At 40.5% G+C, this 27,028-nt stretch overlaps 1 protein-coding gene across 1 annotated transcript in view; it reads right to left on the reverse strand.

Moving 5' to 3' along the window:
- Nucleotides 1-18,207, reverse strand: part of STOM (stomatin) — a 31,965-nt gene extending 13,758 nt beyond the window's left edge. Inside the window, exons 1-4 of the mRNA XM_032165027.2 lie at nt 18,046-18,207; nt 3,596-3,699; nt 2,101-2,173; nt 728-810 (exon numbers count right to left, since the gene is read on the reverse strand). Of these exons, the coding sequence (XP_032020918.1) occupies nt 728-810; nt 2,101-2,173; nt 3,596-3,699; nt 18,046-18,106 (321 nt within the window). The 5' untranslated portion in view covers nt 18,107-18,207. The remainder of the gene's footprint in view (nt 1-727; nt 811-2,100; nt 2,174-3,595; nt 3,700-18,045) is intronic.
- Nucleotides 18,208-27,028: the final 8,821 nt, after the last annotated feature.

A 27,028-nucleotide genomic window follows, 5' to 3' on the forward strand; every position in this document is an offset into this window, starting at 1 on the left:
CCCTGTAAGCAAAACCCATGCACTCAAAAGGCCAAGTGTAATAGTAACAGTAAGAACTTATATAGCACTCACTATTTATCAGCCATTGCTCTAAGCACTTGGCACATATATCTCACTTCTCAGAACCACCCTATACAGTAGTTCTTACTATTACAATCTCTATTTTCTGGATGAGGAAACTGAGGCACAGAAAAGTTAAAGAACTTGCTTAAGGTCACTGAGCTAGAAATGCTGAAGGCAGTCAAGGTCTAAAGCCTATGCTCTGGCAGGGCGCGGTGGCTCACGCCTGTAATCCCAGCACGGATCACCTGAGGTCAGGAGTTTGAGACCAGCCTGGCCAACATGGCAAAATCCCATCTCTACTAAAAATACAAAAAAATTAGCCAGGCGTGGTGGCGCACATCTATAGTCTCAGCTACTCAGGAGGCTGAGGCACTAGAATCACTTGAACCCAGACGGCGGAGGTTGCAGTGAGCTGAGATTGCACTACTGCACTCCAGCCTGGGCAACAGAGCAAGACTGAACAACAGAACAGAGCTGGACCGCACTATGTTCCAACAGAACAGAGCTGCACCGCACTCCAGCCTGGGCAACAGAGCGATTAAAACCAACCAACAAACAAAAATTTAAAATAAATAAATAAATAAAGCCTATATTCTAACTATTCTGTCCCTCATTGTAAAGCACTTTCACATATGATATCTCAGTTATTCAAAGAAAACCTTACCTCCTGAGGAGGAATATCAAATGAAATAGTTCTCATGTCCACTTTGATGAAGCTGTCAGTGCATGGCAGAATAAAAAACAAACCTACAACAAAGATACACACATTATACAGACACCAGCAACCTAATCAGTTCACTTCTCCATTCAGTTTTAAGAAAATCAACCTAGTGAACTGAAAAGTCACCAGTTCATCTTTGTGAATGAGCCAGAAGCCAGGAATGATAACTTTGATTCCTCTTGCTTACTTCCCACATTTGACTGTCCCCACTAAGGTCTGTGGAGTTCATTTCCTTAATCCACTGTTGCTATCACTCTTCCCCCCACCGCCCCACTGGGACCAATGCAATCGTTTCCCAGGCCATCTTTCTATTTTTTGTAGTTTCTCTCCGATAATCTATTTCCTAAGCTGCAAGCAGAGCAATCCCCCCTAAAATACAAACCCTCCCCCACGCATGGTCCTGCATAACCCGCCTTTGTTCCCCTCTTCAGCCACTTCCCCTCTCTTCACATCCTGCACTCTTGCTGGACTGATCTACTTGCAGTTTCTTGAATCTGCAATACTCTCCTCTTTGTTGCTTTGTGTATGTTGGTTGCTATTTCCGCTGCAAACACCTCCTGTTGGTTAACACCCTTTCAGACCTCAAGACTCAGTCAAGATGTAACTTCCAGAAAGCCTTGCCTCAGCCTACTACTAGTTCAGATCAGTAACACTTCTCTGGTTTTCTCTTTACTCACAGCTCTCTGTGAGTACTTGATCATAATACTTATCACATAGGATTGTAGCTATCTGTTTCCTTGTTGGTTCCTACCACTAGACAGGAAGATCCTTGAGGGTAGGGACTGTGTTTTAGTCTGCCTTGAATTCCCAGAGCCTGGAACACAGTAGGAGCTTAACTGATTTGCCAAATGAATGACTGAAAGTCTTTCTTTGGTAGAGATTCTCATGCTCAAACTTGTATAGCTGTACTATTCTTGGCCTAAGTGGTAATCTTATCAGCTCAAATGGGAAGGGGAGGGGAAGGGTAGGAAGGAAAGGGTAACAAAAGATTGGCTAGAACCACTGCTATTGTTATACAACTCATGCTACATGAACTCTTATCTAAGACAGAGTAGAAGAGGCCCTCATAAGGGAAATCCATCAATAAAAAAATTTTAGGCTGGGCACGTCTGTAATCTTAGTGCTTTGGGAGGCTGGGGTGGGATGATTGCTTGAGGTCAGGAGTTCAAGGCTGCAGTGAGACATGAGCTTGCCACTGCGCTCCAGCCTGGGCGATGGAATGACACCCTGTCTTTAAAAAAACAACTAAATAAAAATTAAAAAAAATAAAAAGAACTTCAGTTTTCAGATAAACAATCTAGAATCCCAGTACTGACCAGGTCCTTTGGCTCCTCCTTGTAAAATGCGACCCAATCTAAAGATGATGGCTCTTTCATACTCTTTTATAATCTAGAATAAAAACATGAATGATAATTTAACATGAAGAGTACAAATATTTACATGCATGGCTTCTTAAATATATATTTCTGCTCTAAACAGATTAGATGCCTCATCTTTTTTTAGATCCAGATCATATCTATAAATCACATGTCCAGTGTTTACCTTCTCAAAGCTTATTTATTATTTTCTTACTGACTACAAAAGCAAAAATATTCACTGTATAAATTTAGGAAGGACAGAATAGTATACAGAAACAAATCTATAACCTCACTCCTCAGCTGTTAACATTGTTATTCAGTTACTCATGCAGGCCAGGCATGGTGGCACACGCCTATAATTTCAGCATTTTGGGAGGCCGGGGTGGGCAGATCACGGAGGTTAGGAGTTCAAGACCAGCCTGGCCAACATGGTGAAACCCCGTCTCTACTAAAAATACAAAAATTATCCAGGTATGGTGGCGGGTGCCTGTAATCCCAGCTACTCGGGAGGATGAGGCAGGAGAATCACTTGAACCTGGAAGGTGGTGGTTGCAGTGAGCCGAGATCGCACCACTGCACTCCAGCCTGGGCCACAGGGTGACTCTGTCTCAAAAAAAATAAATAAATAAAAATAATATCAATAATCCCAGCTACATGGGAGGCTGAGGCAGGAGAATCGCTTGAACCCGGGAGGCAGAGGTTGCAGTGAGCCGAGATTGTGCCACTGCACTCCAGCCTAGGAGACAGACTGAGACTCTGGCTCAAAAAAAAAAAAAAAAAAAAAAAAAAAAAAAAAAAAAAAAATTACTCATGCACTGTTAATTCAGAAAAACAAAAAGCTGAAGTCTTCACAGTTTTTCTTCTGATTCCCTTAAGAATAAATTGATCTGAAAATGCTTGGAGCATATTTTATCTTCTTAGAAATAAGTAAATGATAGTCATATATCAAAGTATTAACAACTTTGTAGAAAAAATAACCAGCACTGAGGGTATTTATGATGTGCCAGGCATTGTGATAAGTACATTTAGACACATAATTCATTTAATCCTCGCAACACTCCTATGAAGTAGGTACTGTTACTTTCTCCCATTTTACAGGTGAGGAAACAGCAAAGGTCACACAATAAACAGTAAAGCCAGCAGTCAAACCCCGCCATCCTAACTCTGAAGAACTTGTTCTCTCAGAACCATCTCACATCCCTGGCCCCAGGAAATTTTTGATGGTGATCCTTACGTCAGCCCACGGGGAAGGGCAATGGCTGAAAAGAAGTTCTAAGGTTCCATTTTAATAGGTGGGTAGAAGAATAAATTTTCCAAAAGAAAGATGAAGAAATAACAATTATAAGAGAGAGACAGTCTGTCTCTTTCTCACACACACACACAGGCACACACAAAGTAGGTTTATGGAGGTAGGAGCTGACCCCTTCCCAGAAGTGAATAAAATGTTCTTTACCTTTATGCACATCCATATTGAGATTGGGAAAGTTATAACTGTGAATAAGAATGAGAACGCCACCAAAATCCATCCGCAAGGTCCAAGGCCCTTACTGGGGCTGTCTGTTGAAAACAAAAAATATACAACTCTCACAACTGTTACTAGCATAATTACCACCATCTTCATCCTTACCATTCGCTGAACACCTATGTGCTTGGCATTACACCAGCTGTTTTACATGAATTTCCCCATCTAATCCTCATACAGCCCTGAAGTGTAGGTACTACTTTCTCTTATCTATGTAATGTCATAACACAAGTATATTTCCACATTACTCATTACTTTATTCAGCAAACATTTATTAAGTATCTACTATTTATTAGGCCCTCTGCTTTGTACTGAAGTGATAACAATGAGTAAGACCCAATCCCAGCTTTCAGGGTTGAAGTTTAGTGAGAAAGTCAGACAAATACATAATTATAATATTAGGTGGTAAGTACAGATATAGAGTATCTGTTCAGAATATTTTGAAGACACAGAATGAGTTAACTCATGCAGTTAGGATGGAGGTGAGAATGGAATGGGGTGGGGAGGTGATGGTGGCTGTCAGAGAGTTTCCTGAAGGATGTAATAGTAAGAAAATATCAATGAAAAGAAAGTGGAGGCTGGGCATGGTGGGTCACGCCTGTAATCTCAGCACTTTGGGAGGCCGAGACAGGTGGATCACTTGAGGTCAACAGTTCGAGACCAGCCTGATCAACATGATAAAACCCCGTCTCTACTGAAAATACAAAAATTAGCTAGGCGTTGTGGCGATTGCCTGTAATCCCAGATACTGGGAAGGCTGAGGAAGGAGAATTGTATGAACCCAGGAGGTGGAGGTTGCAGTGAGCTGAGATTGCACCACTGCACTCCAGCCTGGGCAACACAGGAAGAGTCTGTCAAAAGAAAAGAAAAGAAAAGAAAAGAAAAGAAAAGAAAAGAAAAGAAAAAAGAAAAGAAAAGAAAAGAGAAAAGGGAAAGAGGGAAAAGGCATTAGAGCATTTTAGCTAGGAGTACAGTATGATTAAAGGTGAAAACCATGTGATATGAGTATAAAGTTGTTTAGAGCCTCTTTTTAAAAATTACACCCGTAAAATATTTCACTAGGTTTATGCAGCATCATTTATTGCCCACTTCCTGATTACACAGGTTGTTTGATTTCTTAGTGCTATAAACAGTGTTGTAGTGAACATCTTTGTACATAGTTTTCCTCTCACATTTCTAATTGTTTCCTGTTCCTGTAATATGAAACAGCTTTTCTGTCTGATTACAAAGGTAATAATGCAAAAAATTCACAGAAGTATAACAAAGGAGGGAAAAATTACTTTAAATTCAGAGGTATTTTCGTATATTCTTTGAAAATTTTCCTTGTGTACACACCATATTTTTAAATGATTTATTTATTTATTTATTTTTTGAGACAGAGTCTCGCCCTGTTGCCCAGGCTGGAGTGCAGTAGCACAATCTCACCTCACTGCAACCTCCACCTCCTGGGATCATGCTATTCTCCTGTCTCAGTCTCCTGAATAGCTGGGATTACAACCACCCGTCACCAGGCTCGGCTACTTTTTGTATTTAGTAGAGATGGGGTTTTACCATGTTGGCCAGGCTGCTCTCGAACTCCTGACATCAAGTGATCTGCCCATCATGGCCTTCCAAAGTGCTGGGATTACAGGCATAAGCCACTGTGCCCGGCCTTAAATGATATTTTAAAAAATAAATAAATAAATAAAATGTGTAACCTATTTTTCTTCCCTGTAGCTATTTCTCTTTTACCTTCTTTTTTGGCCTTCGTGGCTGTGCATTTGTGTTTTTGAAGTTACACTTGCATAAAGTTTAAAAAGTCAAACCATTCTATAAGATTAGTACAAAAAAGAGCATTCCCATGCTCACCTCTTCCAATTTCCTCCTCCTCAAAAACATTTGCTATTTTGACCATTTTGATATCTACCTCCATGTTTCTAAATAATATGCTTTGCGGCTGGGTACAGTGGCTCACGCCTATAATCCCAGCACTTTGGGAGGCTGAGGAGGGAGGATCCCTTGAGCCCAGGAGTTTGAGACTAGCCTGGGCAACATAGGGAGACTCTGTCCCTACTTAAAATAACAATAATAATAATAATAATAATAATAATATGCTTCTGCCAGGCACGGTGGCTCATGCCTATAATCCCAGCACTTTGGGAAGCTGAGATGGGAGGATTGCTTGAGCTCAGGAGTTTGAGACCAGCATGGGCAACCTAGTGAGACTCCCATCTCTACTTGAAACTTTTTTAAAAAAATTAGCTGGGTGTGGTGGCACACACCTGTAGTCCCAGCTACTGAGGAGACTGAAATAGGGGGATTGCTTGAGCCTGGGAGTTCGTGGCTGCAGTGAGCTGTGATGTATCCCAGCCTGGGCAACAAAGCAAGGAAAGAAAGAAAGAAAAGAAAGAAAAGAAAAGAAAGGAGGGAAGGAAGGAAGGAAGGAAAAAAGGAAATGCTTGTTTTATTACTTCTTGCTTTTTCAGTTTTGAGGACTATTAACTTTCTACTACAGAAAAGGATTTAGTTCTCTTTCCTCCCCCTTCCCCCCACCACATACTTAAACATATCTTTCCAATATGATTGTGTCATAACTTCATTTAGATCAATATGAGATTTTATATTATGAATTTATAAGTGCAATTTAAAGCTAAGCCAAGTAGTGAGGTATCACTGGTTTTCTCTTCCTGTACCATTTTTGTTTTTTCTGGAGTTATTGTCTTATTTTTTCCCTTTGTTCGGTTTTCAACGTACTTATTGATCCAACCTTAAATCAATTGTCTAAATTTCCTCTCAAAGAGGTCAGGTATACTATCAATTTTATCTTCTGAAAGAATTCTCTCTCAGAGCCTTGTGTGGACTTCCTTCATCTGGTGTGCATGGCTATCATTCTGCAATTGCTTTCACTATCATCCTGGGAACTCCCATCACCTCAATGTTGTGTTCCTATTTTCTGTATCCAGTGTCGTCCTCATTTTTGGTTTGCTTTTCCTTTCTGTAGAGGACATAGGGACTGAGAAGGCCAAGGGATACAAGAGATTTTCTTATCAACCACTTGGAAGGCTTCTGCTGTATTTTCAGGAGGTATTTTAATGACAGAGGGGAGAAAAGGTATGCCAGGCACATGTTACTGCTCAGAAGAAAGGGCAAAATGGCAGTAAGATGGCACTTGGAATAAATAGGAGGCCAAGAAATAAGCAGTGTTCAGGCTGGGAACATGGGAGAAGAGAGACACATGTTGGCACCCAGGTCAAGTGCTCTAAAACATAGGATGAAAAATCAGAAATATAGTGAGTACTTGGGTTGTATGTGACTTTGCAGTTTTCTGATCCTGTGTCATAGTGTGAGGTAAATGTCTTCATGTATACTTAAATAAAATGATCTAAAGTAATCCTGGAGGTTTCTAAGTTATAATTTAGGGGTACAGACATATTCATTGAGAGAATATTCAAAGCAGGGCCACAGTACTGTTTGTGAAGAAAGCTTTATCTAGTATTACCATAACTGATCATAACAACAGTGGCTGTTTTGAGGGGTTGTCCATACCCCAGGTATTTTTTAAAGTTACTTTAGACACGTATCTCATTTAACTCTTACAACAGCCCTGTGAGGGTATTTTTAACTCCCTTTTACAAATGAGCTAACTAAAGCAACATTTAACTTTCCCAAAGTCACACAATGGAGGACCTGGGGCTCAAATATGGGTCATCTTACTCCAAAGCCCGTGTTCTAAATTTACCCCTCAATAAAAAAAATCCTCATAAGGATGTTTTCATGGTTGAGCACTTTCTCAAGACAGTATCCAAACTGGGAAAACATGACTGGAGTTGTGAGAATGAAATGTGATACTTTTACAGAGGAAGTCCTCTTAATGCCACCCATGCCTATTTATAGCAAAAGACAGTTTCAAGGCTCTGTGACAGACATAGGTCTAGATTTCCAGGGTGAAATGAATTCCAAACAAGGACAGATTGACCACAAATACTTATTTATCTGACAGCATTTGGTGCCTTTTCAAATACTGTCCAAGTCTCTCATAACTACTAGAGTAAAAACTCCCTGAGGGCAAGGATGTTGCTTATTCACTTTTATATTCTCAATGTCTAGCACAGTATCCTGCATAGTAGAATAGATATAAAATAAAATACTTCCCAGCAAGTTTTCTAGTTAGATATGTTTTTTCTTTCCTTTAAATCTCGATAGCATTTTTTGAAAATTATCTTATGCACTTATATCTTGTCTAATCTTTTATTTTTTATTTATTTTTAATTGACCTTCCAATGTAGGATTTTAATCTTCTATTATTTTTTAATCTAATATTTTAATTTCTTGTGCATTTATATCCCTTATTACACTGAGATTCCCTAGGAACAAGGAGTAACTATATTTGAATTTCACTTCTGATACTTCTTAGTTGCATGATCTCTACCTCTTTGAACCATAGTTTCTTTACCGGTGGAAAGTAAAGATTATTAGGCTGGCCTTGTAGAATACAGATAAAATGATCAGTAAATTTAGATGATAGTTTTCTGTAATCCTTCTATTTTACTTAAGTGTTTGTATCTTCATGAAGAAAAATGGGAAAATAGCACTTACCCTTTTTGATCAAAAGCCTTTTAGGCCGGGCGCGGTGGCTCACGCTTGTAATCCCAGCACTTTGGAAGACCGAGGCGGGCGGATCACGAGGTCAGGAGATCGAGACCACGGTGAAACCCCGTCTCTACTAAAAATACAAAAAATTAGCCGGGCGTGGTGGCGGGCGCCTGTAGTCCCAGCTACTCGGAGAGGCTGAGGCAGGAGAATGGCGTGAACCCGGGAGGCGGAGCTTGCAGTGAGCCGAGATTGCGCCACTGCACTCCAGCCAGAGCGAGACTCCGTCTCCAAAAAAAAAGCCTTTTAAACAATTTAATTTGCCCTTTGCTTCATACCTGCCCCCAGTCTGGCTAGGCTGGGACATTCAAACACTCTCAAGAAGTTCATTTATGATCTACATGAGGACAAGCCAAAAAGTTCAGCCCAATTTTTTTTGTGTCAGTTCCCATATCACATTGTGTTTTTGAAAACCCCAGATGTGTATATGGGATTGAAAATCACCAGGAACAAGGAATTAAGTACGCATTTTGAAAACTGGATTTGGTCTTTCACATATCAAATGCTTGGCTAGAAATAATCAGTGTATACACTGGGAAAATGGCACTTTCATATTTTTCTAATGCCTTTAAAATGAAAGTATCCTATCTTCAACTCTCAAAATTCTTCCCCACCTGGTTACACCTCAAAAAGGTACACAGAATCTAAGTTGGGAATGCATCACTAGAGTTCTGAGAATGAACTCTGATGTTTCTACAGAGAAAGCCCTCTTAATTCCAGCTGTGCCTATTTATAGCACGTTGTGCTATAAATGCATAGCTCAGAGGTGAGGCTTAAACTCTAGCAGGCCTATAAATGAACCTTTAGTCATCTACCACTTCTGGGAATAAGAGAAAAGAAATTCTCATTCACCAAAATCTCAGGAAATTCATTTCCTTCAAGTTTCCCATGTATTACTTTAGGACTGAATCCTTCCTACCAGTTTTATGGGGAAAGGGACAAATAGTGATATTTTGGTTAATACACTTGTGGACTTTTTTTTTTTTTTTTAAGACATAATCTCAATCTGTCACCCAGGCTGGAGTGCAGTGGCGAGATCTTGGCTCACTGCAAGCTCTGCCTCCCAGGTTCATGCTATTCTCCTGCCTCAGCCTCCCCAGTAGCTGGGACTACAGGCGCCCACCACCATGCCTGGCTAATTTTTTGTATTTTTAGTAGAGACGGGGTTTCGCCGTGTTAGCCAGGATGGTCTCGATCTCCTGACCTCATGATCTGCCCGCCTCGGCCTCCCAAAGTGCTGGGATTACAAGCGTGAGCCAATGCGCCCGGCCACTTGTGGGTATTTTGCTGGTTGAGAACATTCCTAAAAATTAGGGATCCTATGATACTTGGTTGTAAATACTACTTTGCCATAGTTTAGAGCAATGGTCCCCAACCTTTTGGGCACCAGGCACCAGTTTTGCAGAAGACAATTTTTCCACAGGAAAGGGTTGGGGAGCATGGTTTTGGGATGAAACCGTTCCACCACAGATCATCAGGCATTAGGTTCTCATAAGGAACACACAACCTAGATCCCTCACATGTGCAATTCACAACAGGGTTCGTGCTCTTATGAGAATCTAATGTTGCTGATCTGATCCGTCTGTGGCCTGGGAGTTGTGGACTCCTGGTTTAGAGTATTTTTTTTTCTTTTATTACCAAAATGGCAGTAGAATAAACTTTTAGCTAATCAAAGAAGGGTCTGAATATGGACATAAGCCTGTACATTTGAATTTTTGTATTGAACATTCAAGTTGGGCTTACCTCCAGGAAACTCACATATATTTTCTAAAATTGCTTTTTTACTTTAAAAGCAAAAGTTACTATAAAAATTAGAAACAACAGCTCAACAAACAGAAAAATTATCTATACTTTATCTCTGGATGTTTTTTGCCTTGATATATGTCTTTTAAACCTTTTCTAGCCTGTATTTTTTCAATAATGAAAGAATGGTATATACAGTGATTTAAAATCTTCTCCCTCCCATCCATGTTATGAACATGTTTTCATATCAGTACATATTCTTTATCATTATTAAAGATTAATTAACTCCATTGTTTCATATGAAATTTGTTGTGTCCAAATTTCTCACTTAGAAACTGCTGCATTGAATATACATTTAGCAGTGTTTCTGTACCTGCTTATTTCCTATGTAAGTTAATTTTTCTGAAAAGATGAAATTATACAACTCTTAAAATTCTCTCATTCTGAAGGTATCTTTTATTACTACTCCTAATAACTACCATTTATGAATTCCTATGACATGTTAGCCACATGTAGCTCGTCCTTACATACCTGAGTATTTATAATGTTTACAAAAATCTGTAAAGTAGGTGTAAAATAGGCCTCCTGAAGTTCTAAAGTAATAAGGCTAAAGACCTTATAGGAAGAAACAAAAGAAAACCAAGCAAACCATGAAACAAATAAAAAATGACAAGTTGTGTAGTAATTTTTGTTGGGTAAGTTTCTGGAAAGGCAGTTAAACATTCTTTCCAAGATGACAACACAGGCTGATTAGTCCAGAGGGCTGTAGTTGTCCCCATTCCCCATCAGCTGATTTAGTTTCAGATCTATTAACCTTAGCACTACTGGAAATCATGTGGAGTAATAAATCCACTCATCACTGAGATTTATTATTGTAAAGTTCAAAAGATAACTGGATTTCCTCTGCTGAGAATCTGACTGTAAGTCATAAGCTTATTGTACATAATAAGGAAAGGATGGGCTAAGGAATTAATGAAATACCTAAACTGCAACAGTTAACGGACACTTTTTTCCTTCTGCCTTCACAAAGTGCAAATAAAACACTTCATGTTGTAAATTGATGAGAGCAGTCCTGCCTGGGTGGGGCAAAACAGAAGGGCTGGAAGTTTAGTTTCAAAAACACATGCTATTCAGTTGTAGCAGCACTTTTTAGGGGTAACAGTAGGTCAAATTGAAAAGTCTTGGCAATTTTTGAACTTTCTTCTTAAAAACATATGTATTCAGGATTAAGTGTTACTTTTGGCCACTACAATTCTTCATTAGCGATTCTTTGTCAGGATTGGCAAACTTTTCCTGTAAAGAACCAGGAACTAAATATTTCGGGCTTTGCAGTCTGTTGCAACTACTGAACTCTACTTTTGCAGTGCAAAAGCAGCCATAGATAGTACCTACATAAACAGCATAGCTGTTCCAATAAAACTTAATTTATTGACACAAATCTGAATTTCACATAATTTTCATGTGTAATGAAAAAGTATTCTTTTGTTTTTTTAAAATCATTTAAAAATATAAGAGCTATTTCATAACTTCTGGGACATACAGAAACAGAGTCAGCTAGATTTGGACAATGGGCTGTTACACGCTGATCCTATTTTATGTCAGCCAACTATTTATTTGAGGAGGAAGACTTGCATAGATTAAATAATGCATTTGATCTTTCTTCCAGTTTTTCAAATAAGGGTACATTTCCCAGCTTCTCAGTTTCTCTCTTTTGCTTATTTTGAAACAAGGCCTTTATAAGGCCTGATAAACAAAAACTTCTGGTGAAAATAAGCAAAAGGGCAGGTAGAGTATAGAGTAAGTGAATATAAATTCCTCTTCAATTAATCAAATTTTTACTATAACTAAGTTGTTCAAATGACTGGAATTTTAGGAGAAAAAGACAAAGAAGGGAAGGACATAACAGAAGCGAAGGAAAATAAGAGAAATGGAGTAAAAATGGGAGAAACAAAAATGAAGGCAGCATCCTACAAAGAGAGATAGATTTAAAAAGCTAGAAGTGAGAATGAGGTAGAATTTACCACATGGTAGGGTCTCGATAAATACACGTTAAAAAATGATAATGTTTAATTAGAGATCAAAACTTGCAATTCATTTAAGGCAGAAGATTTCAAAGCAAACAAGCACACATTATAGCCTGCCTTTCAAATTAGTATTTTAATTAGGCATGGCTTAGTTGTTCGAATGCCCTTATCCTTAAATCTCTAGAGAAGAAATTATTCTCGGGGCTAGAGTAGCTACAGGCCAGATGGTATCAAGTTAAAAACCATGAGTGAAGACTGTAACTTTTCCTCCCTGTTAAAATCCATCTATAGGTATAAACACTAGACCAAAAGAACTGATACTGATGAAGCACTATGTGGTTTGAATTACAAAGCTTAAAATGTGTTTACTATGAAATACTAAGGAAAACAAATGGACTAATACTTCTAAGAAAGATTTGCAATAACAGTTATTCTTTGCTTAGCTCAAAAAGAATAAGGAAAGTAAATAAGCATAAATGTCTTATTTCCTAAGGATTTTCTGTAGTTTTCCTGCATTCAAATGTTTCAGGCCTTACAAGAGGAAAAAAATAGGTGAGAGCAACAGCAATAATTTTAAATTTGCACCTCTCAGTCTAAAATAATGCTGCAATAGCACTTTACCCTTTTAAAACAACATTTATCACACTTGTAATTATTGTATTCAGTTGTCTGTCTTCATGAGATTTTGGTTTTATGAAAACAGTATGGCATAATAGGTTCACAGATGGCTCTGCCACTTACTAGCTGTGTGATCTTGAGAAAATACCTTATTACTCAACTGTGCCTCAGTCTACCCATCTAAACACAGGGCTAATAAGAGTACCTCCTCAGAGGGTTAGTATGATGAGTAAATAAGCCAATATGGAAGATACTTAGTATATAACAGGTACTCAAAAAACATTTGTTAAATAGTTGCTGGATGAGTTGAGTGTGTTGTTTCTTTGGGGGAAAAGAAAAAAAAAAAAGACTGCCTCTTACATAAGACAAATTGAAACAGCAGACAGGATCCTGGGATACAGTACAGAACCATCTCCTGCCCCAAGTAGTTGTCAACTGCTTTCCTCAAGTATTTTCTTTTTTTAAAAAAAATCAGACCTTTTCCAACCATGAGGTTAGAGAATTCAGGAAAGTAGAAGAATGGGCTCAACATGGCCCATGTCTGGAAGCACCAAAACATTTATGTTCAGGAAAATTGGAGAGAAAAACAATTTCATAATGGGTATTAAGTTAATTAAATTTCATCTAGGCCTGAAATACATGAAAACAGAACAAAAACCCTCCCACTTTTTATGTTTTTTTTTTTTCCAGCTCTTTTACTTGGACATCTTAAAATTATTCACAATTTTTTCTCATATAAGTCTTTGGAGGGTAACATCGTTTTCATTTAAAAATGGGAAATGGAAGCAGAAGAAAACTACATGATAAAGTTCTCAGTTCTTCACTGTGATTAACAGCTAAGCAGTGGCTAAAAGCTTGCATTTTTGGTGTTAGGTTCCAAAAAACCTACCACTAAATTTTCTTATCAGTAAAATGGGGGAAAAGAACAGTACTTATTTCACTCAGTTGTTGTGAAGATAAAATGAGAAAATATGTAAAGGGCTTGACACTTAGGAAGTATTCAACAAGCAGTAGCCATTACTATTACCACAACTTTAAGATCACTATTGATAAGTTTAGAGGAAGAAACATTTTATGAAGTGAATTACCTTTTGGGATCTGGGCACTACGGAGAAAGTATCAACTAACAATCTGCTTGGGGACTGTATCCCTAGAGGAGAAACAGACCACACTAGGGGCAGTAAGTCAGAGTTCTAAATGTTCTTGGACTATCCTTCATACAAATCTCTTAAGTGATGGTAGAGTGATCTCAACCCAAATCTTTTAATTCTAAATTCCACTCTCATTTCACTATACTGTACTACCTTACCATAGTGCTCACTTTAACTGGACCACAAGTTCAGTATAGTTTTCATTGTCTGAGACTTTAGGACTTTATTGGTTGTATCTTCAAGGATAATCTTCTGAAATGTGAGGCCAAATGCTTGGAGTTCAAGTTTCTTTACTAGTCCCAGCAAATAGAGAAAGATTAAAAAAGAATGTAGCAACAAGTGTGTGTCAACAGAAAATTATTTTAACTAAAATGATCTATTTTAATTATCAACAAGTGTGTGTCAATAGATAATTATCTATTATAATAATTATCTATTGACACACACTTCCTTCTTTCTACTAACCATGACCTCTAACTTCTCTTTCCATGCTTTAATAAATAAAAGGAGATTTCTTATTAAGGACAATACATTATCTTGGCAATTATAATCCTTTTATTGATAATATAAACCCAGACAAATAGTCTATCTGTAATAATATATAATAAACATAATGGCCATGCCCTAAAATCAACAGCTTAGGTTATAACAAACTTAATAAAATAAATGGTAAACAGAAAAACTGCTCCACCAACATAAGGCTAAGGCAAACACTTAACAATGTTATTTACTCCACGGGGATTTTTATCTCCCTGCCTGCTTCCTTTTTCTTTGAACAAATGTTTTTGTATACCTACTATGTACTTGATACTGGGCTACCACAGGACACAATCTCTGCTTTCAAAAGTGTGATCTAAAGGCCAGGCGTGGTAGCTCACACCTGTTGTCCCAGCACTCTGGGAGGCTAAAGTGAGATCGCTTGAGTCCAGGAGTTCAAGACCAGCCTGGGCAACATAGTAAGACCCTGTCTTTAAAAAAAATAAAAAAATTAGCTGGGTGTGGTGGTGCACACCCGTAGTCCCAGCTACTCGAGGGGCTGAGGTGGGAGGATCACTTGAGGCTGCTATGAGCTATGACTGCACCATTGCACCCCAGCCTGGGCGACAGAGCAAGACCCTGTCTCAAAAAGAAAAAGTGTAGTTTAATTATGGGAGGGGAGGGGACAGATGAGTCAAACTGATAAATATAATATGTTATGTAATAAACATTATGATAGAGATATGCACAGGATACCAGACAGATGCAAGGAAAGGGTATTCACTTTTTTGTAGTTACGATAGTTTTCAGGAAATTGCTTTTCCATGCCTTCTTAAAAAAACTGATTTTGAATTCCATCTGTATCATTTTATCAACATCTTTAATTTTTTTTTCCTCAAAGCTGACTAGGAATCAGTGACTGTCTTTTAGTACGTAAAATTTATACCATCAAATGGCACCAAAAATCTATTTATTCATAAATAAATATGCCAGTTTTGTAGACTTGGTCTTCCATAAGTTAATTTACGACCACTGATGGAATAACAGATTAATTATTGAAGAAGTTACAAAGTTCTCTCCAATCTGATTGGCTATAACAACTGAAATAAACAATCAGTCTCGTGATTCTTCTTATTTTCAGACATTCTCCCAAACGGTTTTGTTGACATGGCTCTTAATTACGGTGATACATTCTTTGCAATTCACTTGCATTATGTCATTACAAAGTGAATGCACTGCCTTTAAGAAAAACTAGTCTTGCCCTAGGTCTGGTCCTATTTACCTACCTAGGACTAATTCTCAGCAAAGACAAAGGGGCAGAGTTTAGGCTTTTATAATTCCACTGCTTCTTTCACAAGCAGCCTTCTGGAAGTCATCACTGAAGCTGTGTTCCTCCAGGCTTTTTTTGTTTATTGTCTCTCAACTCAAGTAAAGTACTGAAGTTAGAGAAGGTTCTACATTTTGGTATCCATAGCTGGGATAGGGAAAATGGTTCAGAAAATCAGATAGCCAGGGTTTGAAACCGGGCTGAAAATTTTAGAAACTGTGTGTGATTTTACCACGTGAGCCTCAGTATCCTTATTGTGAAATGGTGAATAATGACTTTTCCCTTGTAGAGCTGTTACAGAATGCAATTAGATAATGTTTGTAAAGCACTTAAACTGTGTTTTGGCATAGGGAAAGCATTCAATAGCCTCTATTTAATAAATTCCAGCAATAGCTTTCCTAGTAGTGTCAAATTTCTTAGGTTTACATTTAAAAAACACAGACTATGCAAAATTTTATTTGTATGTCTAATTTTTGAGAGGAAGCGGTGGTTTTCATTAGATCTTGAAAGATTTCTGTCTAAACAGTAGTTAAGTGTAGAATCAAGAAAAAGACCTGGAAGTTAAAAACTCATCTGTGACCACTTGTCTGTAAATAAACATTAAGTACAAAGATCATGTTGATTCTCAAAGAACTCCAAGCAGATTTGCCACTGCAGTTTCCCACTAGGAGGTCAGGGTTATTGAGGAACGCATGCTAATACCCACCTTCTTATCTAGGAAAAGACAGCTAACTATCGAAGAGGCAGTTACCGCCCATTTTTTTCCTATTCAAGTTTTAGAATCAGTCAAATCTAGATTTAAATACAAACTATGTGACTTTAAGTAATTTAACTTCTTTGACTTACCAGTTTCATCAAGTATAATATGGGGATAAGAATACCTACCAAATCATCTGTTGTGAAGATTCAATAAAATAATATATACATAAAATATGTGGCACTGGGGGATCGCGGTGGCTCATGTCTGTAATCCCAGTACTTTGGGAGGCCGAGGCGTGTGGATCATTTGAGGTCAGGAGTTAGAGACCAGCCTGACCAACATGGTAAAACCCCGTCTCTACAAAAAATACAAAATCAGCTGGGCATGGTGGCGCAAGCCTGGAATCCCAGCCACTTGGGAGGATGAGGCAGGATAATCACTTGAATTCGGGAAGCCGGAGGTTGCAGTGAGCCAAGATCACACTCCAGCCTGGGCAAGAAAAGCGAAACTCCGTCTCAAAAAAAAAAAAAAGTGGTACGAAGTCTGACCTATTCAGTTTCAATTTTTGTTGTTGTGGTTGCTATTATTCTCATCAACTCCTCCCTGTTACACTCTCCACTCCATTTGGGAAGATAATCCTGCAACGTTATTAGCAGAGAAAAAGTGAGGAATAAAGATTTCTGTAATTCCTTTGATGCTCCTGGGAAGAAAATGAACACATGGATCCCTGGACAAGGGAAATGGAACTTATAGGTAAGATGCGTGGATAAAGCTGGCTTTACAGATAATCAGAATAGATGACTCCAATGTCGTGTTCTTTGCGGGCTGCTGGAAAGGCCCATCCCGTCCCCTAAATTGCTTTCACCGACACCCTGCCTGAAATTCCATCTTTAGAAACACTGTAATTCCTCTGGATCACTAAGAGCTCTTGAGTGGATACCAGGCCTCCTGAGAGGTCCACCATCTCTCTTTATTGGAACCCCCTCCCCAGAGTACTAGTTCCTCCACAGGGGAACGATACTGAACCACTCGCAGCTCCTGCCTTGAAGACTGGGAAGGGAGGGTGGGGGTGAGGGTGGGAGAACTCAGGGTTCCTGGCGAGGAACAAAAGCCGGGAAGGAGAGTTCTCCAAAACGCAGAGGAAAGCGGAGGGGGAAAAATGGGGCAGAAAGTGGAGCTAGAAAGAGGTAAGAAGAAAGCCAGGGTGACTTCTTCCTTCTGCAAATCGGTCTAAGTTTCGGGAGTGGGGTTGGGGGAGGAGGGGGTTCACCCCGGGGCCGGGCCAGGGCTAGGTGGAGGAGGCGGCCTTCGAGAGGGTGAGTCGGGAAAGAAGGGGAGTGGGTAAAGGGTGAGATGTGGGGGTCCCGGTCCCCGCCTCGCTGGCTGGCAGTTCCCTCTGCGTTTCCTCGTCCGCGTGCGTGACACGAGATAGTGCAGCGCTGGCATGGGGCCTGGCATCTGGCGGCCGCGAGATAACCCGAGCCCGCGCGATGGGAAACGTGCCGTTGGCACCCCGCCATCCCTCCACCGTGACCCCAGTCTGCCAAACAGGGTTCGTGATGCTCAGTTTACTAGGGAGGAGCCGCGGCTTTGAGATCTCGCCCAACCCGAAGCAGCGGAGACTGGCCAGGAGCCCGGCTGTCAGACCGCGGAGCGCACGCTGCGGGCGGGGGCTAGGTCCACGGGGGAGGGTCAGGGGACGCGGGACTCACCCTTGAAGGAGTCGGGGAGCCGCTGGGCTTCGGAGTCCAGTGTGTGCCGCTTCTCGGCCATGCTGCCCGAGACGCAGTCGCACTCCCCCGTCCTTGTCGCCAAACCCGGAGCCGCCGGGAATGCCCTGAGGAGCCAGAGGCACAAGACCCAGATTGCCGGCCAGCCCCCAATAGAGGTCCCGCCCTCGCGATAGTTGGCCAATCAACGCCCAGGATCGAGGAGGACCCACCTCCCCAATCCCCGCCCTCCGGTCCCTCCACAGCGCGGCTGCTTCGCAGTCACTTCCCGCTAGTTCTGTGGGCTGAGGGGCGTGGCCTGAGGGGCGAGAGCCCCCAAGGCTGTGGGTCCGAGGCCGGGGCCCTGCACCGGAAGGGAGGGCGGAAGCCACGGGACGTGGAGCGGAGGGTGAGGATAGTGGGGAGGTACCCTCAGAGGATGACCCGAGGCAAAAGTACAAGTGAGGAAAAGTCGCCCTGCCGGGCAGAGGTACCGGACCAAGGCGCCTCCTCTGGGCTGAGGAGTTAGAGAGAAGAAAATGGCGCCCTGTCATGAGGGCGTGAAGTCCGAGTTGAGGGGAAAAGACTGAGGGGCACAGAAGTGGCCGAAGTGAGGGCGCTGAGGTCAGCCTGAGCTGAGACGGCCGACAGATCACCCCGCAGCCGAAGTGAACGAACTCAAGTGAGGTGTGTTAAGAAAATAAAAATGTATAAATTTGGAAAAGGAGAGGAGGCCGGGCGCGGTGGTTCACGCCTGTAATCCCAGCACGTTGGAAGGCCGAGGCGGGTAGATCACCTGAGGTCAGAAGTTCGAGACCAGTCTGGCCAACATGGTGAAACCCCGTCTCTGCTAAAAATACAAAAATTAGCGGGGCGTGTGGCGTGCGCCTGTAATCCCAGCTACTTGAGAGGCTGAGGCAGGAGAATCGCTTGAACTTGGGAGGCGGAGGTTGCAGTGAGCCGAGATGACCTGGGCAACAGAGCGAGACTCCGTCTCAAAAAAACGAAACAAAAACCAAAAAACAGGAGAGGAGACTTTATTTCTTGTAAGGGGTTACAGCCTGCAAGGTGGCCATTCCGCAGGCTGGAGAATGGCCAGGACCAGAGACAGGCATTTCGTCGGAGGAGGGGTCGGAGTAACGGCTTTATGCTGAACAGCTTGGGTAGACTGAACAGCTTGGGTAGACATGCATATTCAGCAGGTGACAGGAGGAGCTATGAATATTCATGAGGGTGGTCCTGACGCATGCCCATTGAGCAAACATGCATGTAACATACAACCCATGTTCATTTTGGAGTGAAGAGTTACCATTTAAATGTTAAATGCCTGGCCTGCATGGTGACGTCCCCATCTCTACAAAAAGTAAAAAAAAATAGCCAGGTGGGGTGGTGTGTGCTTGGGGTCCCAACTAGTCAGGAGGCTGGGGCGGGAGGATCACTTGAGCCCAAGAGGTGGAGGCTGCAGTGATGTATGAACAGATCACTGCACTCCAGCCTGATAGACTCTAAAAAATAATAATAATACATGTATTACAGTTAGACCCTATGCGTCAAAAGGTCTTTTCAGGACAGGAAGGTGTGCAAGTATGCAGTCTTTGTAAACTAGCCAGAGCCAGTCCATGGTCGATAGTCTTCCTATCAGGAGAAAGTTACTGAAATCAGCCTCTTGTCCAATTAAAGCTGTAGTGATGGCTGGTGGAATAGGGGTTCCATTAGTCCACATCTGGTGGAGCTGCAAATCGTCTTAATATTGCCAATCTTGAAGCCGGTGCTTGTTAAGCTGCTAGAGAAAGAGAAAAACCTTGTGGCAGTTAGAACACAGTTTATTCTCTAAGTGAAGGGATGTGTGCCTTAACCTTTGCCTGGCGTGACCTTAGGTATAATTTGTTTATAATTTGGTGTCTTATTGTCACAAAGAGTCTGTTCTGTCAGTCTTATGATCTGCGTTTTAACGTTAATGCTGGTCAGCTATTGTGTCTAAACTCCAATACGATGAAGTTATAATGAGGCATGTCTGACCTTCTGTCCTGTCATTGGCTGGGAACTCAGTTTTAAAGTTTTCTGGAGTCCCCTTGGCCACAAGGGAGTCCATTCAGTCGGTGGGGTCATTTATTCAAACAAAATCTTCTTGGAGCATCTTCCAGGTGGCAGGGAGTGTGCTAAGGGCCTCGTGGAGTTTACCTTATACTCTAGTGGGGAGATGGACAACAAACAAGTAATTGAATCATTACACATGGTGAAGGGAGCTGTGAAAGGAGTGGAATATTCGGAGAACAGCAAAGGTTAGGACAGGGGAACACCTCTGTAAGGAAGGGGCTTTGGGATGTTGCCTGAGAAATGAGAAGGAGCCAGCCTGGGGAAGGGGAATAAGAGGTGCAGGAGGTGGGAAAGGGTATCCCAGGTAGAGGGAAAAGCATGTGCAAGGGCATTCCCAACCTCAAGCCTTCTCGTGGGTTGTGGCTGAAGACCTCACATTTGGAAAGCAGGCTGTGTTTGCATTAGACTTGTTCTATTGCACAATGTTCAAACTATGTTAATGTACACAAGGTGCACTTACAAAAACATTCGATTTTGAAATAAGTACAGATTCACAGGAATTTGCAACAACAGTACAGAGAGGTCACATGTCCCCTCTACCCAGTTTCCCCCAATAGTTACGTCTTACTTGAGTATCAAAACCAGCAAATTGACAGTGGCACAAAATGTATTTATAGTTCTGTGCCATTTTAACATGTGTAGATTGATATAACCACAGTAATTGATACAGAACTATTCCATTACCACAAAGATCTCCTTCAGGAGGAGCACTTGTTTCTTCTATTTTAATGTGCTCAATATTTGGCTGTGTACTACCCAACACCTTGTGGTGCTTAGATCATATGAAATGGTAGACTTTCTCTCTGATTTTATAGCTCTGGAGCTTTGTGACTATCAGGACGGAAACTGGAGCAGACACAACAGGTGTTAAGAGAGGCATTAAGATGATCTTTGCTTCCAGGAACAGGCTCCAGTGTGTGATCAAAACCTGACTCAGAGCTTGCAGTTGACTTCTAGTCAAATACTGGCCAAGAACTGTTTGTATTCCTGGGATGGAGTGCAGTTTGTGCAGTCACTTTGTTAGCCTTCTGGAGAAGATAAGGAGGGGAGTACAGTAATTTAATGATCCCTTCTCTCTAAATCATCCTTGAGAAAGTCCATAGCTTCATTTTTCCATTCTGTAACGAATAAGCCCTGGAGACATAAACTTCCCGTTTATGCTGTCATTCCCAGGAAAGAGGAGCAAATACCCAAGAAGCTAATTAAACCCCTCAGTAGAGGAGGCCTTGATTACAAATTGCATATTGTGAAAAAAGATTTAGGTTTCATTTTTGTTGGAAAAGAAAATGGTATTTCAAAATGAATTTAATATGTGTACCCCGATCAGTTACCTAAGCCCAAGTCTCAAGACAATCTTAACAGTGTAGTGTCCCTTCTGGAGAATTACAAGTGTCTCCCTTTGGGGCAAAGACTTTGGTAAACACTTGTTGGCTCTGGTTTGAGATTGCATTAGTTCTAAAACTAATTCCTGGCCCTAAACTAAGAACAACCTTTGACTTGATTTTTAAACTGCTTTTAGAATAGGGTTTCCAATTTTTTTTTTTTTTTTTTTGAGGAGGAGTCTCGCTCTGTCGCCCAGGCTGGAGTGCTGTGGCGCAATCTCGGCTCACTGCAAGCTCCACCTCCCGGGTTCACGCCATTCTCCTGCCTGAGCCTCCCGAGTAGCTGGGACTACAGGTGCCCGCCACCACGCCTGGCTAATTTTTTGTATTTTTTTAGTAGAGGCAGGGTTTCACCGTGTAAGCCAAGATGTTCTCGATCTCCTGACCTTGTGATCCGCCCGCCTCGGCCTCCCAAAGTGCTGGGATTACAGGCGTGAGCCACCACGCCCGGCCCCAATTTTTTATTTAATATGCTTACTCTCACTTGCCCATGAAATTGGTGTATTCTGGCTTTCTCGTGGATATTCTATTATAAATGTATTGATTAAATGTTCTTTAAAAGTCAATTTCTCTCTGTTCAGATTAGAAAAAAACAAATATTAGTACATCCCTTTCTCCTTTTGGAGGATTTTTAATCTTAAATTTTCTCCCAGTAATGATTAGAAGTTAGAATGATTTTTTTAAAAGAACATTATGGCCAGGCGCAGTGGCTCACGCCTGTATCCCAGAACTTTGGGAGGCCGAGGTAGGCAGATCACTTGAGGTCAGGAGTTTGAGACCAGCCTGGGCAACATGGCAAAACCCCTTCTCTATTGAAAATACAAAAAATTAGCCAGGCATAGTGGCGCATGCTTGTAATCCCAGCTACTTGGGAGGCTGAGGCAGGAGAATTGCTTGAACCCGGGAGGCGGAGGTTGCAGTGAGCAGAGATCATGCCACTGCACTCCAGCTTAGGCAACAGAGTGAGACTCCATCTCAAAAAATAAAATAAAATAAATAAATAAAAAACATTATGCTTTTTAAATGGAGACATATAAAATTGTGAGTACTTTGAAGAGAGAATTTCTTATCACCTCTAACAAAACTGCTATTACAATTTTGATGAATTTTTCCTCTAGTTCTTATTTGAAGGATACTTATATATAGTTTGAAAATCAGAGTAGATGTTCCATATTTCCTTTTTTTTTTTTTTTTTTAGATGGAGTGTTGCTCTGTCACCCAGGCTGGAGTGCAATGGCACGATCTCGACTCACTGCAACCTCTGCCTCCTGGGTTCAAGCAATTCTCCTGCCTCAACCTCTCAAGTAGCTGGGACTACAGGCACCTGCCACCACGCCTGGCTAATTTTTTGTATTTTTAGTAGAGACGGGGTTTCACTGTGTTAGCCAGGATGGTCTCGATCTCCTGACCTCGTGATCCACCTGCCTCGACCTCCCAAAGTGCTGGGATTACAGGCGTGGGCCACCGCGCCCGGCCGTTCCATATTTCCTTTATGTTTTATTTTGCTGTTATTTGCCTAGCATATTCAAGGTACCAAATTAAGTATTGATTGATGGTAATTGTGATAACATTAAGACTTGGAGATCAGGTTAAAGACAGTTATGCACCATGAATCGGTAATTGAATAAGTCAGAAGGAAATTTAATTAGCCTTTTTCCTGTGTCCATAGCAGTGCTTTAATAAGAACAACAGAAAAGTCTTTTTTTTTTCTTTTAAATTGCTAATCCAGGATGTTTTTGATGCTTTTATGGAAGTCAGCTAACTAAATACCTTGAGAGAACAGCAATACCATCAAATTACATCTGTCTGTGACGTTTTCTCTAGGATGGGACTAACAAATTTGATCTGTTTTTTTTTTTTAATAACTCACACTTATTGCATTACAACAAGGTTTTTGTCTTCTTAGCTCTTCTCTTTTTCAGGAAATTACTCCAGGATTTGAATCATCACAAGAGATTCACCAGAGGATTTTATACACTTGGGCTGTGGCAGCAGACTAATTACACCACAGCACTAGGTAAGATACCGGGAGTCCGGATCCTCAGGACTTATGAAAATAAAAAGCATTACTGTAATATTAGTGCTATTTATTGGAGTTATCTATGAAAAGAATCTTATTAATCTGCTTTTTTATTAGTTCACTTAGCAAATATTTATTGCACACCAACTATGTACCAGGCATTGTTCCAGGTGTTTGGGCCACATCAGGGACCAAAAACGACCAAAATTCCTGTCCTCAATGGATCTCACATTCTAGTATTCCTTTCCATATGCATTAGCTTGCTAGGGTTTCCATAACAAAATATGACAGACTAGGTAGCTTAAACAACAGGAATTAATTTTTTTTTTTTTTTTTACACTTCTAGAGGCTAGAAGTCCAAGATCAAGATGTTAGCAGGGTTGGTTTCTCCTAAGGACCATGAAGGAAGGATCTGTTCCAGGCCTCTGTCTTTGACTTGTAGATAAATGTCTTCTTCCTGTGTCTTCATATTGTTTTTTGTTTGTGTGTCTGTGTCCAAATTTCTTCTTCTTAGAAGGATACCAGTCATATTCAATTAGAGTCCATCCTAATGACTTCATTTTAACTTAATTACCTCTTTAAAGATCCTTTATCCCAAGATAGTCACATGCTGAGATACATGGTGTTAGGACTTCAACATGTGAATTTTGGGGGAACACAGCCCATAATATCACATATGATTACTGTGTATCCACATCTTTGTATTGTCTGTTTTTTCCTATCCACATCCCTGAGATATCCAAAGCCATTTATGTTTACTTGCAAAATGTGTCCAGTGACCTGTAATTATGAGTGATTACTTTTCTAGGTATGACTTATTATTTTGAAAGTTTTACTTTTTAATTGACATATGATAGAGGTATACATTTTCAGGGCACATGTGATTATTGAATACATTTGTATAATTTGTAAAGGTCAAATCAGTGTAATTGGGATATCTATCACCTTGTTTGTTTTTTATTTATGTTAGAAACATTTGAATTATTCCCTTTTCGCTATTTTGAAATATACAAGACATAATTTTTTTTTTCATTTCTTTTTTTCTTTTTTTATTATTATACTTTAGGTTTTAGAGTGCATGTGCACAATGTGCAGGTTTGTTACATATGTATCCATGTGCCATGTTGGTTTGCTGCACCCATTAACTCGTCATTTAGCATTAGGTGTATCTCCTAATGCTGTCCCTCCCCCCTCCCCCCACCCCACAACAGTCCCCGGAGTGTGATGTTCCCCTTCCTGTGTCCATGAGTTCTCATTGTTCAATTCCCACCTATGAGTGAGAACATGTGGTGTTTGGTTTTTTGTCCTTGCGATAGTTTACTGAGAATGATGGTTTCCAGTTTCATCCATGTCCCTACAAAGGACATGAACTCATCATTTTTTATGGCTGCATAGTATTCCATGGTGTATATGTGCCACATTTTCTTAATCCAGTCTATCGTTGTTGGACATTTGGGTTGGTTCCAACTCTTTGCTATTGTGAATAGTGCCGCAATAAACATACGTGTGCATGTGTCTTTATAGCAGCATGATTTATAGTCCTTTGGGTATATACCCAGTAATGGGATGGCTGGATCAAATGGTATTTCTAGTTCTAAGTCCGTGAGGAATCACCACACTGACTTCCACAATGGTTGAACTAGTTTACAGTCCCACCAACAGTGTAAAAGTGTTCCTATTTCTTCACATCCTCTGCAGCACCTGTTGTTTCCTGACTTTTTAATGATGGCCATTCTAACTGATGTGAGATGGTATCTCATTGTGGTTTTGATTTGCATTTCTCTGATGGCCATTGATGATGAGCATTTTTTCATGTGTTTTTTGGCTGCATAAATGTCTTCTTTTGAGAAGTGTCTGTTCATGTCCTTTGCCCACTTTTTGATGGGGTTGTTTGTTTTTTCTTGTAAATTTGTTTAAGTTCATTGTAGATTCTGGATATTAGCCCTTTGTCAGATGAGTAGGTTACGAAAATTTTCTCCCATTTTATAGGTTGCCTGTTCACTCTGATGGTAGTTTCTTTTGCTGTGCAGAAGCTCTTTAGTTTAATTAGATCCCATTTGTGAATTTTGGCTTTTGTTGCCATTGCTTTTGGTGTTTTAGACATGAAGTCCTTGCCCATGCCTATGTCCTGAATGGTATTGCCTGGGTTTTCTTGTAGGGTTTTTGTGGTTTTAGGTCTAACATGTAAGTCTTTAATCCATCCTGAATTAATTTTTGTATAAGGTGTAAGGAAGGGATCCAGTTTCAGCTTTCTACATATGGCTAGCCAGTTTTCCCAGCACCATATATTAAATAGGGAATCCTTTCCCCATTTCTTGTTTTTGTCAGGTTTGTCAAAGATCAGATAGTTGTAGATATGTGGCATTATTTCTGAGGGCTCTGTTCTGTTCCATTGATCTATGTCTCTATTGTGGTACCAGTACCATGCTGTTTTGGTTACTGTAGCCTTGTAGTATAGTTTGAAGTCAGGTAGCATGATACCTCCAGCTTTGTTCTTTTGGCTTAGGATTGACTTGGCGATGCGGGCTCTTTTTTGGTTCCATATGAACTTTAAAGTAGTTTTCTCCAATTCTGTGAAGAAAGTCATTGGTAGCTTGATGGGGATGGCATTGAATCTATAAATTACCTTGGGCAGTATGGCCATTTTCACGATATTGATTCTTCCAACCCATGAGCATGGAATGTTCTTCCATTTGTTTGTATCCTCTTTGATTTCATTGAGCAGTGGTTTGTAGTTCTCCTTGAAGAGGTCCTTCACATCCCTTGTAAGTTGGATTCCTAGGTATTTTATTCTCTTTGAAGCCATTGTGAATGGGAGTTCACTCATGATTTGGCTCTCTCTTTGTCTGTGATTGGTGTACAAGAATGCTTGTGATTTTTGTACATTGATTTTGTATCCTGAGACTTTGCTGAAGTTGCTAATCAGCTTAAGGAGATTTTGGGCTGAGACAATGGGGTTTTCTAGATATACAATCATGTCATCTGCAAACAGGGACAATTTGACTTTCTCTTTTCCTAATTGAATACCCTTTATTTCCTTCTCCTGCCTGATTGCTCTGGCCAGAACTTCCAGCACTATGTTGAATAGGAGTGGTGAGAGAGGGCATCCCTGTCTTGTGCCAGTTTTCAAAGGGAATGCTTCTAGTTTTTGCCCATTCAGTATGATGTTGGCTGTGGGTTTGTCATAGATAGCTCTTATTATTTTGAGATACGTCCCATCAATACCTAATTTATTGAGAGTTTTTAGCATGAAGGGTTGTTGAATTTTGTCAAAGGCCTTTTCTGCATCTATTGAGATAATCATGTGGTTTTTGTCTTTAGTTCTGTTTATATGCTGGATTACATTTATTGATTTGCATATGTTGAACCAGCCTTGCATCCCAGGGATGAAGCCCACTTGATCATGGTGTATAAGCTTTTTGATGTGCTGCTGGATTCAGTTTGCCAGTATTTTATTGAGGATTTTTGCATCAATGTTCATTAAGGA

The sequence above is a fragment of the Hylobates moloch genome, unplaced genomic scaffold, assembly GCF_009828535.3.
Source record: "Hylobates moloch isolate HMO894 unplaced genomic scaffold, HMol_V3 SCAFFOLD_10, whole genome shotgun sequence".
Classification (NCBI taxonomy): domain Eukaryota; kingdom Metazoa; phylum Chordata; class Mammalia; order Primates; family Hylobatidae; genus Hylobates; species Hylobates moloch.